Source organism: Littorina saxatilis, linkage group LG12 (genome assembly GCF_037325665.1).
Source record: "Littorina saxatilis isolate snail1 linkage group LG12, US_GU_Lsax_2.0, whole genome shotgun sequence".
Classification (NCBI taxonomy): domain Eukaryota; kingdom Metazoa; phylum Mollusca; class Gastropoda; order Littorinimorpha; family Littorinidae; genus Littorina; species Littorina saxatilis.
In genome coordinates this window covers 62,504,192-62,516,693 of record NC_090256.1, presented here as the reverse complement: position 1 = coordinate 62,516,693, position 12,502 = coordinate 62,504,192, and the positions used below count along the sequence as shown (strand labels likewise).

At 43.0% G+C, this 12,502-nt stretch overlaps 1 protein-coding gene across 1 annotated transcript in view; it reads left to right on the top strand.

Annotated features, from left to right (window-relative positions):
- LOC138982512 (Kv channel-interacting protein 4-like) overlaps nucleotides 1-12,502 on the top strand; it is a gene marked incomplete in the record, with an annotated part of 302,169 nt that overhangs the window by 284,010 nt on the left and 5,657 nt on the right. Inside the window, 1 exon segment of the mRNA XM_070355815.1 lies at nucleotides 10,970-11,040. Within this exon segment, the coding sequence (XP_070211916.1) occupies nucleotides 10,970-11,040 (71 nt within the window).

The window sequence follows — 12,502 nt, the reverse complement described above, 5'->3', positions numbered from 1 at the left end:
TGTCATGCAGCATAATGCTAAAAAGCAGTGGTGCTATTACTGAGCCCTGTGGCACTCCCATGTCAACTTTGCGAGTGGATGATTTGGCACCTTTATAATCAGTTTGAAAGGATCTGTTCAGTAGAAAGCTTTTTATGTATTGAAACATATTACCACTGATGCCTAATTGCTTCAATTTGAACAACAATCGTTGGTGCCATACTGTATCGTAGGCTTTTTTGATGTCAAAAAAGACAGCAAAGAGAGACTTCTTGCGTGAGAGAGCTTTCTTAATTTTAGAGGACAGTTTTACAATGTGATCCGAGACACCCCTGCCTCGACGGAAACCAGCTTGGCACAGGGGTATTACCTTTTTTCTTTCCATTTCATCTTCTAGTCTGGATTTTAGTATTCTTTCATAGATTTTGCTCAGATGGGAGGTCAGAGATATAGGGCGCCAGTTGGAAGGGTTAGCTCTTGGTTTTCCAGGCTTTAAAATGGGGATCACAACAGCCTCTTTCCAAGCTGTGGGAATCAGGCCAGACTTCCAGCATGTTGAATAAAAATCCAGTAAAAGATTTAATCCTTGGTTTGGTAAATGTTGTATGACCTGATAGTTTATTGGATCAGAACCACAGGCGGATCGGACTTTTGTCACCGATGCTATAGCCGTTTTCAGTTCTTGAATGGATAAGGGAGCATTTATTTTTAAGGAAGGGTTGAGTTCTGGGTCGTTTAAGTCCTGTTTATCCTCCCAGTTCTTACGGAAGAGTTCCTGCTCACATAACAGTTTATCTGTTTGGCTTGCTGCTGCAAAAATATCTGCAAACAGTTCTGCTTTTTCAGGAAGGCTTTCATATTTTTTTCCTTCGTGCATAAGAGGACGTTCAGCCTGCTTGTGTCTGCATTTGAATTTCCTTATTTTGGTCCAAATTTTTCCAGCATCTCTGTAATCGCTCACTTTGCTGGACATGTTTTCAAAATATTCTTTTTTTGCTTTGTCTATAATTTTGTCACATTGTTCTTCAGTTGATTTCATATTGTTGTGGTTTTGTGCAGACCTGAAGCGATCATACTTCTCTTTTGCAGTTCTTTTTAACCTGATGGCTGTTCTGCATTCTTCTGTCCACCATGGGCTCTGATCAGTTTTACTGGGTCCGATAAAAGGTTTTGTTTTGGGGATTGACAATTCCATTGCATTCAGCAGGTTTGATCTTAGCTGTTTATATTTGTTGTCGATACTTTCTTGGGACTCTGGATTGCCATCCAAGAGGGTATGTGCATCGGCCGACTTAGTGACAGCGTCCTTGAAAACTGCCCAGTCCGCCTTTTTATAATTGTATTTTAAGGCTTTTGGGCCTGGCTCTGTGTGTGGTGATTTCCCAATAATGGATATCATGATTGGTAAGTGGTCGCTTTTTAATTTATCTGACACAACGCACCAGTCCGTTGTTAATCCGAGAGTGGGACTAACCAAGGTTATGTCAATGGCGGAGGGGTGTTGGTTTGAGATATCGGGTATTCTGGTTGCTGATCCGTCATTTAGTAAGTACACATTTGATTGCGTTATATAGGTGGCAAGGCTCTTTCCCACGGCACATGTCTGATCGGGGAAGTTGGCATCCCACAGGGGGTTTCGGCCATTAACATCTCCTCCGATCACCCAGGTGCGTCTTCCGTCGAGCTCTGGGAGCCAGCTGAAAATCGGGCCTTTGGTAATGTTTCTGTTATATATGTTTAATAAGAAGATGGATGGGCCATCATTCAGCAGAAGTTCAACTAGGTTTGAATGTATTTTTGTGTCGGCCGGAACAGGGGTTGGGTGAACATTGTACTTCAGATTGTCTCTGACATAGGTTACTGTGTACTTGATAGTTTGTGCTCCGCTCGTATCATCAACCTGATAATCTGTGACGGGTGGGTAAAAGAAACCAGATATGAAGGGGAGTTTTCCCGCATGACAGAGTGGGGACTGTATCAATAATACATTGAACATGTTGTTTTGGTTAAGATAATTAATAAGGTACGGTAGAGCAGTGTTAAGGGAACGACAGTTCCACTGCAGTATATTTATTCTTGAATCCATTTCAATAAATTTACACAAAAGCCGCCAGACCACATCACAAACAGAACTGAACAATGCACAGGTGTTGCTCACATAGAAACACACACACACACACACACACACACACACACACACACACACACACACACACAAAAACACAGAGAAGCCGTATCTATAGAGAGGTAGATGACAGTGTATTTTTCGCGTGGCTATAAATTGATTCGACCTTTGCACTTTTACAGTGAGGATAATTTACGGGTCCAATTTACGTTCTGGACACTGCGGTGACCTTCTAAAAATAGTAACAGTAACAGAACGCCGGGAATATCCGAAGACGCTCCACTCACACTATAGTGCACCATTATGAAGGAAGGGAAGTAAACGCTGAAAACCTGGAGAATATGAGAAGATAAGGAAGAGTTACTTATAATGGTGAAATGAACACAAAAACCAAAATCGATTCAGCGCTGCGCGCTGAGAGCACGTGTTGAAATATCTCATCGATGATATTGTGTCCGGGGTGTAGCTGAATACGGTGTCCAAATTTGAAAAAGATCCACCGAGAACTTTGGCTTTGGTGTGTCGGTATGGGGGCCCGGGTAGCTGAGGTGGAACCAAAATAGCTGAGATGGAACCAAAATCGGTTCAGCGCTGCGCGCTGAGAGCACGTGTTGAAATATCTCATCGATGAGGTTGTGTCCGGGGTCTCTCTGAATAAGCCCACCAAATTTGAAGCAGATCCATCGAGAGCTTTGGCCGTGCATGGCGAATACACAAATACACAAATACACAGATACACAGACACACAGACACAAGTCGTATATTACCCAATATTGACGGACTGTGTGATGATATCTTCTGCTATGGTCTGTTGAGACAGTGATATCAAAATCGAGACCGGAGGTCGAGATTTTGATATCACTGTCGAAACAGACCAATAGCAGAAGATATCATCACACAGTCAGTCAATGTTAGATATATTGCTAAATCTCTGGACATTTTGTATTTATTGTAAAGAAATTACCGAAAGTATTTGTCTCAGTTTTGGCTGTTCCATATCCCTCTATTATTTCTTTTTGTTCACTCTTTTCTTGTACTTTTCAGTATTTCAAAATGTCTTTTCTTTCAAAAAGTCTTTAGTCACTTGCTCAACTAAATTCTGGGATCATTACATTTTCATATATATTTGTTTGTTTTTAAATGTAGGTGTTTTTGTTTTTGAAGTGGGGAAGCAATAAAGAGGTCGTCGATATCAAAACTGATATCGACGGAAATGTCGTCGATATCACTTTTGCACTGAGCTCAGTTTTGCCCAATTGACCAATGGAAATCCACGTAACATATGAAATAGCAATATATATATATATATATAGATGCTGCTTCAAGAATAACATAACATATCAATGTTTTTCCTTCTTTTTCTCAATTGGCGCAGTAGCCTAGTGGTTAGGACATGAGACACGAAGTCTCGAGGTCGAGAGGTCGAGAGTTCGAATCTTCGCCGGGGCGTTTTCTTTTTCCCCTTGATCTCTCTTGAAGATAAAATATGATCAGTCTTGAGAGAGCAAACCGGATGTTATCCCTGCAAAATTCAAGCGTTGACTGAAGCTCTCAAGGTTATACACGCCGTATAGGTGGGGTTTCGGGTAGCGTTTGCTGTACAGAATTCTGTACATGATTGTATCCCTATTTTTCAATCTCGTAGCCCCGGAAAGTCATAAATAGACCACAGCTTTAAGGTCAGTCCATCACACGGTTTGATATGCACGAGGAAAACGGTTTGATATGCACGGGGAAGAATTTATCGTTTGGTAGTGACACTCGTTTTCATATGATCAAGGGCCGAAGCTGTGTGTTAATAAAAGAAGGGGTACGGAAATTAATTTTGTTTGGGTTACATGCGTTGCATAGTATTTAAAAACGGTATAAACAGTGCGTGTGTGTGTGTGTGTGTGTGTGGGTGTGGGTGTTTAAGCACCCACGCGTGCTGCGTCTGTTTCAGTGAGTGATTTTTCAAAAAAGTCTTGATGATTTTAGTGCAATTCAGAACTAATGTGAATTACATTTTTTTAAACCGCCCGGCACTACAAGGCATTTTTTATTGTTTTTATAAGGACATTAAAATGTTATAGTATTTGAGTCTTGACTTGCGATTTATTTATATTAATGAGCACCCCCCCCAGAAAAAAATAGTATACTGTGTTTTACAAACTGAACAGGAAAAGCGCGCATGATCCATAAAAAATACACTAAAAAGTTATGGTATTGACGGGGCTGGAACCAACCACTTCAGAGACCGCGCCGCTGTCCTATCCACTGAGCTATGCGGACATCTGCCAATATAGAACTAACTAGGAAACTTCTATTTTGTGAGATACAATACTCACGGCAGTCGTTGTGTGAATTAGGTCAGTTCGACCTCCGCTTACCCCGCTTGGCGTGCTATGCACGGAGTTCTACCGACCTCATTTTTGTTTGTTTTTTTTTTTTACGATTTGTCACGAAATCCATCCTTCTATATATATATCTATATATATACGACTTGTGTCTGTGTGTCTGTGTGTCTGTGTGTGAGTTCGCGATGCACGGCCAAAGTTCTCGATGGATCTGCTTCAAATTTGGTGGGCATATTCAGGTAGACCCGGGACAGGACACAACCTGGTCGATATTTCAACACGTGCTCTCAGCGCGCAGCGCTGAACCGATTTTGGTTCCACCTCAGCTATTTTGGTTCCACCTCAGCTACCCGGGCCCCCATACCGACACACCAAAGCCAAAGTTCTCGGTGGATCTTTTTCAAATTTGGACACCGTATTCAGCTACACCCCGGACACAATATCATCGATGAGATATTTCAACACGTGCTCTCAGCGCGCAGCGCTGAACCGATTTTGGTTTTTGTGTTCATTTCACCATTATAAGTAACTCTTCCTTATCTTCTCATCTTCTCCAGGTTTTCAGCGTTTACCTCCCTTCCTTCGTATGGTGCACTATATGAGTGGGGCGTCTTCGGATATTCCCGGCGTTCTGTTACTATTTTTAGAAGGTCACCGCAGTGTCCAGAACGTAAATTGGACCCGTAAATTATCCTCACTGTAAAAGTGCAAAGGTCGAATCAATTTATAGCCACGCGAAAAATACACTGTCATCTATCTCTCTATAGATACGGCTTCTCTGTGTTTGTGTGTGTGTGTGTGTGTGTGTGTGTGTGTGTGTGTCTCTCTCTATGTGAGCAACACCTGGGGATTGTTCAGTTCTGTTTGTGATGTGGTCTGGCGGCTTTTGTGTATTTGTATGTACTGGCCTTCCTTTGAGAAGCCATAACAGTTCAAAAGGGCTTACAGATAAGCTATAAATTGCTCAATCCTGTTTGAGTGGAGTTCGCCTCCAAAGGTGATTATCACGGATACATTCGTCGACAAGGATGGGACTCGATATGGTCAGGAATGGCATTATGGCCACTGAATCATTTTCGTGCTGTTCCCATTCCACGAATCTGGGGGGGACCTAAGCTTGGCGGGTCCATTGTTTGGACCCGGCGAAGCCGGCGTACGGCTCTAAGTACTTCTTCCCGGCGAAGCCGGCTACCCGGCGAAGCGGGTATTCATTCTAGTACTTGAATACGCCAAAGAAGAAACCATTTTGATATGACTGGATTTGGAAGTGGGTTGAATTGCTTGGGAATCGAGTGTGTGTGTGTCTGTGTGTGTGTGTGTGTGTGTGTGTTCATCTGTGTTCATATGTGTGTATTGCCGAGTTTTTTTGGGTTGCCACTACTGTGCTGTCACAAAAGTGGTGTGTGACTCGTGGATTTTGTGGTTGTGTCGTGGAGAGAAAAGGGGGGCAAGGGCTTGGATGGTTTGAAAAACTTGTCTGGTGAGGGTGAAATGGTGTGCGTGCGTGCGTGCATATGTCTGTGTCTATATCTGTGTGTGTGTGTGTGTGTGTGTGTGTGTGTGTGTGTGTGAATGTGTGTGTGTGTGTGTGTGTGTGTGTGTGTGTGTGTGTGTGTGTGTGTGTGTCTCTCTGAGATCCTGCCTGTCTGTCTGTTTGTTGATGTTTGATAACAAAGTAAGACGCATATTGCCAGAGCAGCAGTCAAATTATATGATATTCTTACATTTTATATCAAGGTGGACTGCCAGAATTAACGTACTGTCACCAAAAGGAAACAAAACTCGGAGCCTTTAACGTCTCTTAGCGTTACACCATTGAACATCTGAATATCTCTCTTCGCCGTATGACTTTTTTTCCTGTTTTCTTTTTTTGGTTTTTTTGTGTGGGTTTTTTCGTGGTGTTTTTTGCCTCCCCAACGATTTTGTGAGATGGTCAATAATACCCTAATTGGATGCGATCAATATCGTGTCTCCACTTTGCTGGAAAATGTCATCGTTTGAAAAGAAGAGCGTTAAAGGTCAGTCTTTGTATCGGGTTTTCAGTGACCTTTTCATGGCTCCCTTTGATATCCATGTATTAAAGAATAGCAGGGGAAGCAGCGGCGTGCTGATATTAAGGCCCAGACTCGGGGATACATAGACACATGTCAGGTACACCGGCAACACAGCTGCAAGAGCCACACCAACAATCACACGCTCAGACGCATGCATGCACGTACGCATTACACACACACACACACACACACACACACACACACACACACACACACAAACACACACACACACAATTGGGAGAATTTGTATATAATTGCTTCGAAAAAAAGAAACAATGAAATCATTTGGTTATTTATCTTCCCGTGTCTTACAAACACTACGTTTCATGACAATAAAGTTTATTCGTATTATTATTATTCGTATTCGTATTCACACACACACACACACACACACACACACACACACACACACACACACACACACACACACACACACACACTCGAGGGGCGGAGCAGTTAAGCCAGAGGGGGGGGGGGGGTTACAACCTGGGGTCCAGGGGGTAGACCCCTTGTGGGGTACATGGGAAGGCCCCGTTGGGGGGTCTGGGGGGCTTTGCCCCCCATAAGCTGAAGAATTTTAGCTATTTTATGAACAATTTATGGCTTATCCTTGATTTTAAACATGATCAACTGGTGTCAGCAGCCACTCATTATTTCTTTTAAAGTTAGTATTACTGTAATGTTTTAATTTTTTTGACAGCCAGGGGGGGGGGAGTTCCGGAACCCCTGTAACCCCCCCCCCTAATCCGCCCCTGCACAGACACACACACATACACATGCACGCAAGAACGCACACAGACACACACACACACACACACACACACACACACACACACACACACACACACATAATACTGATGGCTGAAAGCAAGCTGACCATTTCTGATTGTCTTCCATTTCATGTTTTATGGGGTATTTTTTTTTTCTGTAGAACTTTAGGTGATACAATCCTTATTCCGACTTGCATGCATCCACCTGCACGGCAGTAAACTGCAATACAGCATTTGATGCACGCTTTTTTTTTTCTTTCTTTTTTTAATGCGTTTTAACGTAAATGACCTGCATACTTCTTCAAGAACGGGGTCCTGGCATGTGGTTTTTTTTCCGAATGCATGTCATTTTCCTCTCTATGTCCTCTTTGCAATTCTTTTCGACGTATTTTCCTCATAATATGTTTCTATTAACAAGGGAACACGTCTGTATCTCTTCCATTGCTACCGTGTCAGTCTCTCTTCCATACCTACAATGTCTATCCCTTTTCCATTGCTATCATGTTTATCCTTCTTACATAGCTATCATGTCTATCCCTCTTCCATTGCTTTTATGTCTGTCTCTCTTCCATAGCTACCGTGTCTGTCTCTCTTCTATTTTTATTATGTCTGTCTCTCTTCTATAGCTACCGTGTCTGTCTCTCTTCTATTTTTATTATGTCTGTCTCTCTTCTATAGCTACCGTGTCTGTCTCTTTTCCATATAGCTACCATGTATGTCTCTTTCCATTGCTACCATGTCTCTCTCTTCCATTGATAACATGTCTGTCTCTCTTCAGTTGCTATCATGTCTGTCTCTCTTCTATAGCTACCATGTCTGTTTCTCTTCCATGGCTACGTACCATGTATGTCTCTCCTCCATAGCTACAATGTCTGTCTCTCTTCCATAGCTACCATGCCTATCTTTTCCATAGCTAACATGTCTGTCTCTCTTCCATATCTACCATGTCTGTTTCTCTTCCATAGCTACCATGCCTATCTTTTCCATAGCTAACATGTCTGTCTCTCTTCCATATCTACTATGTCTGTCTCTTTTCCGTTGCTACCATATTTGCCTGTGTTCCATAGCTACCATGTCTGTCTCTCTTCCATAGCTACCATGTCTGTCTCTCTTCCTAAGCTAACATGTCAGTCTCTCTTCAATAGCTACCATGTCTGTCTCTCTTCCATGGCTACCGTGTCTATCTCTCTTCAAAAGCTACCATGTCGGTCTCTCCACTGCTACCATTTCTGTCTCTCTTCCATAGCTAACATGCCTGTCTCTTTTCCATAGCTACCGTGTCTGTCGCTGCAGACGTTCTCGCAGGCTCTGAGCACATGCAGCATCATCATCAGCGTCTGGCCTCCTGTCTTAACTTATCTGTGTTCTGCTCTCTATCTTTCTTCCATCCATGTCACGTGTGCTGGTGCCGTTGCCACCATGGCTACCAGTCCCTGTGTTATTTGCCCAGACAACTAATGTTGGTTTTTATAATTACAGCGCTCCATCATTCTTTGTCGTCCCTGATCCAGGGTCGATGGGGTATTTGGGATCACATACGCGCTTTCCATACACACAGAAGCACGCACAGAGATTCTTTCGCACAAGGATTTACGATCACAAGAAGGCGCACATACTCGCGTAGGCACGCACTCATGCACGCACACAAACACATGCGTCCACGCGCGCATTCATTAAAACAGCGTAACATACGTAATGAACGATACACAAGACAGAGCGATGCACTGTAAACTGAAGTGTTCCACTTTTGAACACACTTGTTGTAACCCGTTGTGAACACACTTGTTGTAACCCGTTGTGAACACACTTGTTGTAACCCGTTGTGAACACACTTGTTGTAACCCGTTGTGAACACACTTGTTGTAACCCGTTGTGAACACACTTGTTGTAACCAGTTGTGAACACACTTGTTGTAACCAGTTGTGAACACACTTGTTGTAACCAGTTGTGAACACACTTGTTGTAACCAGTTGTGAACACACTTGTTGTAACCAGTTGTGAACACTGTGTGAAACATTATACGAAATAGTCTTTACCATTCGTGCTACTTTTTCCAGTAGAATTATAAAGCTCGTTACACAGTGTTCACAACTGGTTACAAAAAGTGTGTTCAAAATTGTAACACTTCTGTTTACGGTGTGAAATACCTATATGAATTAGTGCTTTTGTGAACAAGAAACAATTAACAAGTGGCTCTATCCCATTCCCCCCCCCCCCCTTTCACCGTCGCGATATAACCTTGAACGGTTGAAAACGACGTTAAACACCAAATAAAGAAAAGAAAGAAACTTATATGCAGCGGAACAGATGTTTGATATGTCGCTCTGAATGAACAAACAAAATAAGACTTGCGGTGGTGAATAGCAACATGTGATGGATCTTCATTGCTTTTCGACTGACTATTATGGTTTAACGTCCTCTTAGACCAACTGGTCTATATTGGGACAGGTATTGGTAATACGCTGAAGATATGGTGTGATACTTTGATTCGAACAAGCCCGCTGTGGCTGTCTTCTTCGACACACCAGCATTGGGTTTGTCTCGTCAAAGTATCGAAATACGATCATGATAACTGGAGACGAGAGATGATGCATGCGTGTCTTCGTGTTTTCCAAGCCCTGAGACTTTCGCTGTGAACGTGGGATCTTTTTCGTGCGCATGTGTGCACACGGGGGTGTTCGGACACCGAAGAGAGTCTGCACAAAGTTGACTCCGAGAAATAAATCTCTCGCCGAACGTGGGGATCGAACCCACGCTGATAGCGACCAACTGGCTACAAAGCCAGCGCGTTACCAACTGAGCTACGTCCCCGCCCCCATTGCTTTTCTCACCTTTTGAACATGTGCACATCTACAGTATCGTGTGCAAGGTGAAAGCCATGTAACCCACATCATGTTCAACTTTCTCTTTTTGAGACTTTTTTTCTCAAAGCATAAATCCAAAAACAGAGATCAAAAAACATTTTCAGATAAGTTGTGTTCATCTCATATTCATTGTTCGTTCGTCTGTCCTCTGTAAAGACCACTGGGTCGCTGTACATGTGCCTGTGAATACTTTATTTTGTCAAATATTAAGCGTTCCATTAACTAAGTGAATAACTACTTGCGAAGATATGCGCAGTGGTGTGTGAGCTGTTCGGTAAAATTAACACTTTTAATTTTTGTAATTAGGTTTGGGTTTCCATGTCCCACTGTTGGGTTTTCGGAAATGAAGATGTCCTTGTATACTTCCGATATTTCCTTATCTTACTTTTGGGATCATGTCGTTTAGAGAATCCTAAACAATCGCCCGTGCGATTATACTGACGTCAAACAATCTTTTAGGCCGCGCCTGGTGGGTGAAGGTGGAGATTAATTTTTCCGATCTCCCAGGTCAACTTATGTGCAGACCTGCTAGTGCCTTATCCCCCCTTCGTGTGTACACGTAAGCACAAGATCAAGTGCGCACGGGAAAAAAAATCCTGTAGTCCATGTCAGAGTTCGATGGGTTATAAAAACACAAAAATACCCAGCATGCTTCCTCCGAAAGCGGCGTAAAAACGTTCATACACGTAAACGTCCACGCGTGCAAAGACACGAGTGTACGTGGGAGTTTCTTGGATGATCTGTAGAGTGGTTGTTATTAGTACTTCCGTCTTTTTCATTGGCGTATTTGTTCGTATAGTAACAAAATATGTTGATGGAAGTGTTTTGTGTCATTTTCCAGATGCCTCTGCGTATGCTCATTATGTCTTCAACACCTTTGACCATGACCACAACGGCTCCATTAGCTTTGAGGTGAGTCTTCGCGCGCGCGTGTGTGTGTGTGTGTGCGTGTGTGTGCGTGTGTGTGTGTGTGTGTTTGTTTGATAGTACAGGGTGACCCAAAAAAAAGAGTACCCAAACAAAATTGAATAACTTTGTCAATTTTAACTTTTTTTTCTTTCTTTTTGAGGTGAGTCAAGCTAATCCACTGCATGGTTGGATGAAATAAAAGCTGTTCTCACAATGTACTATACTAATGATCAACGGACGTTTTGCATAGAGACCTATTTTCGCACAAAATCATACAGAGATGTGCAAGTACAGTTCCAGAGACACTTCGGTCAGCGCGATTTCTATCTTTGGGGGTTCCTGAAAGACAACATCTACAGGAACAACCCACAGACAATCACAGAACTCAAGAGAGCCATCACAACAACCATTCGCGGAATCTCGCAATAGGAGTGTGTGTGGGTGATTGATAACTTTGCGCGGCGAGTTCAAGTTTGCCTGCAGCGGCGTTTGGAGCATGTTCTGTAGAATGAGCATAACTTTCCTGAAAGACAAGCTAGAACGCTAAATTTTTCTGTGCAAATCATGCAGAGGCTACTTGTGTGTGTAAATAAATTTTATGAAGATTGCTTTATTTTTGTTCAATTTATGACGTTTTGTTTGGGTACTCTTTTTTTTGGGTCACCCTGTACATAAGTATGTGCTGGTTATTGGCGAAGAAAAAATGTTTTGCAGGTAAATACGGTGCGAAATGGCGAGAGATAGAGAAATGAGAGCAGGAGAAAAGGGAGATAGAGGAGGAAGAGTGGAAAGAGAGAGCGTGACAGAAAAAGGGAGAATGTGACTGTGTGTGTGATTAGCGATAGGTCTGTCAGCCTGTCTTTCTGTCTGTGTGTGTTTAGCGATTGATCTGTCTGTATGTTTGTCTGGTTATGTGTATGTGTGCTCTTTACTCCTTTGTGTCCTTATTGGTGAGCATGGCTAGTGATCCGGGGCATCTGCGTGCTTGAAAGTTTAATACTCCTCACTCAGAAAATGTAGGCAAAAGTCAAGAGTGTTTCTTCCGCTTTCACTGCTGAGTCCCATCTCCCTGCTTCACACAAACACACACACACACACACCACGCACACCGACACACACACACACACTCACACACAAACACACACACACACACACACACACACACACACTCATACACAAACACACACACACACACACACACACACACGGTCATCAGGGCCGGACTAGGCTAAGAGGAGGGGGGGGGTTGCCAGTGGTGGTCCAGGGGGATGTTCCCCCTAGCGGGGTCAAGGGGCAGAGCCTCTTGTGGGGGTCAGTGGGCGAAGCCCCCTGAAGCTTATGGGTAGGTCATATTCTGATATAGGAAAATGGTCGCTCCTTGCATGAAACGGCAAAAATAAACAATAATAAAAAAAATTTAAATAGGTGAGGTACATGTTTAGGCTAAGGGGGGGGGGGGGGGATT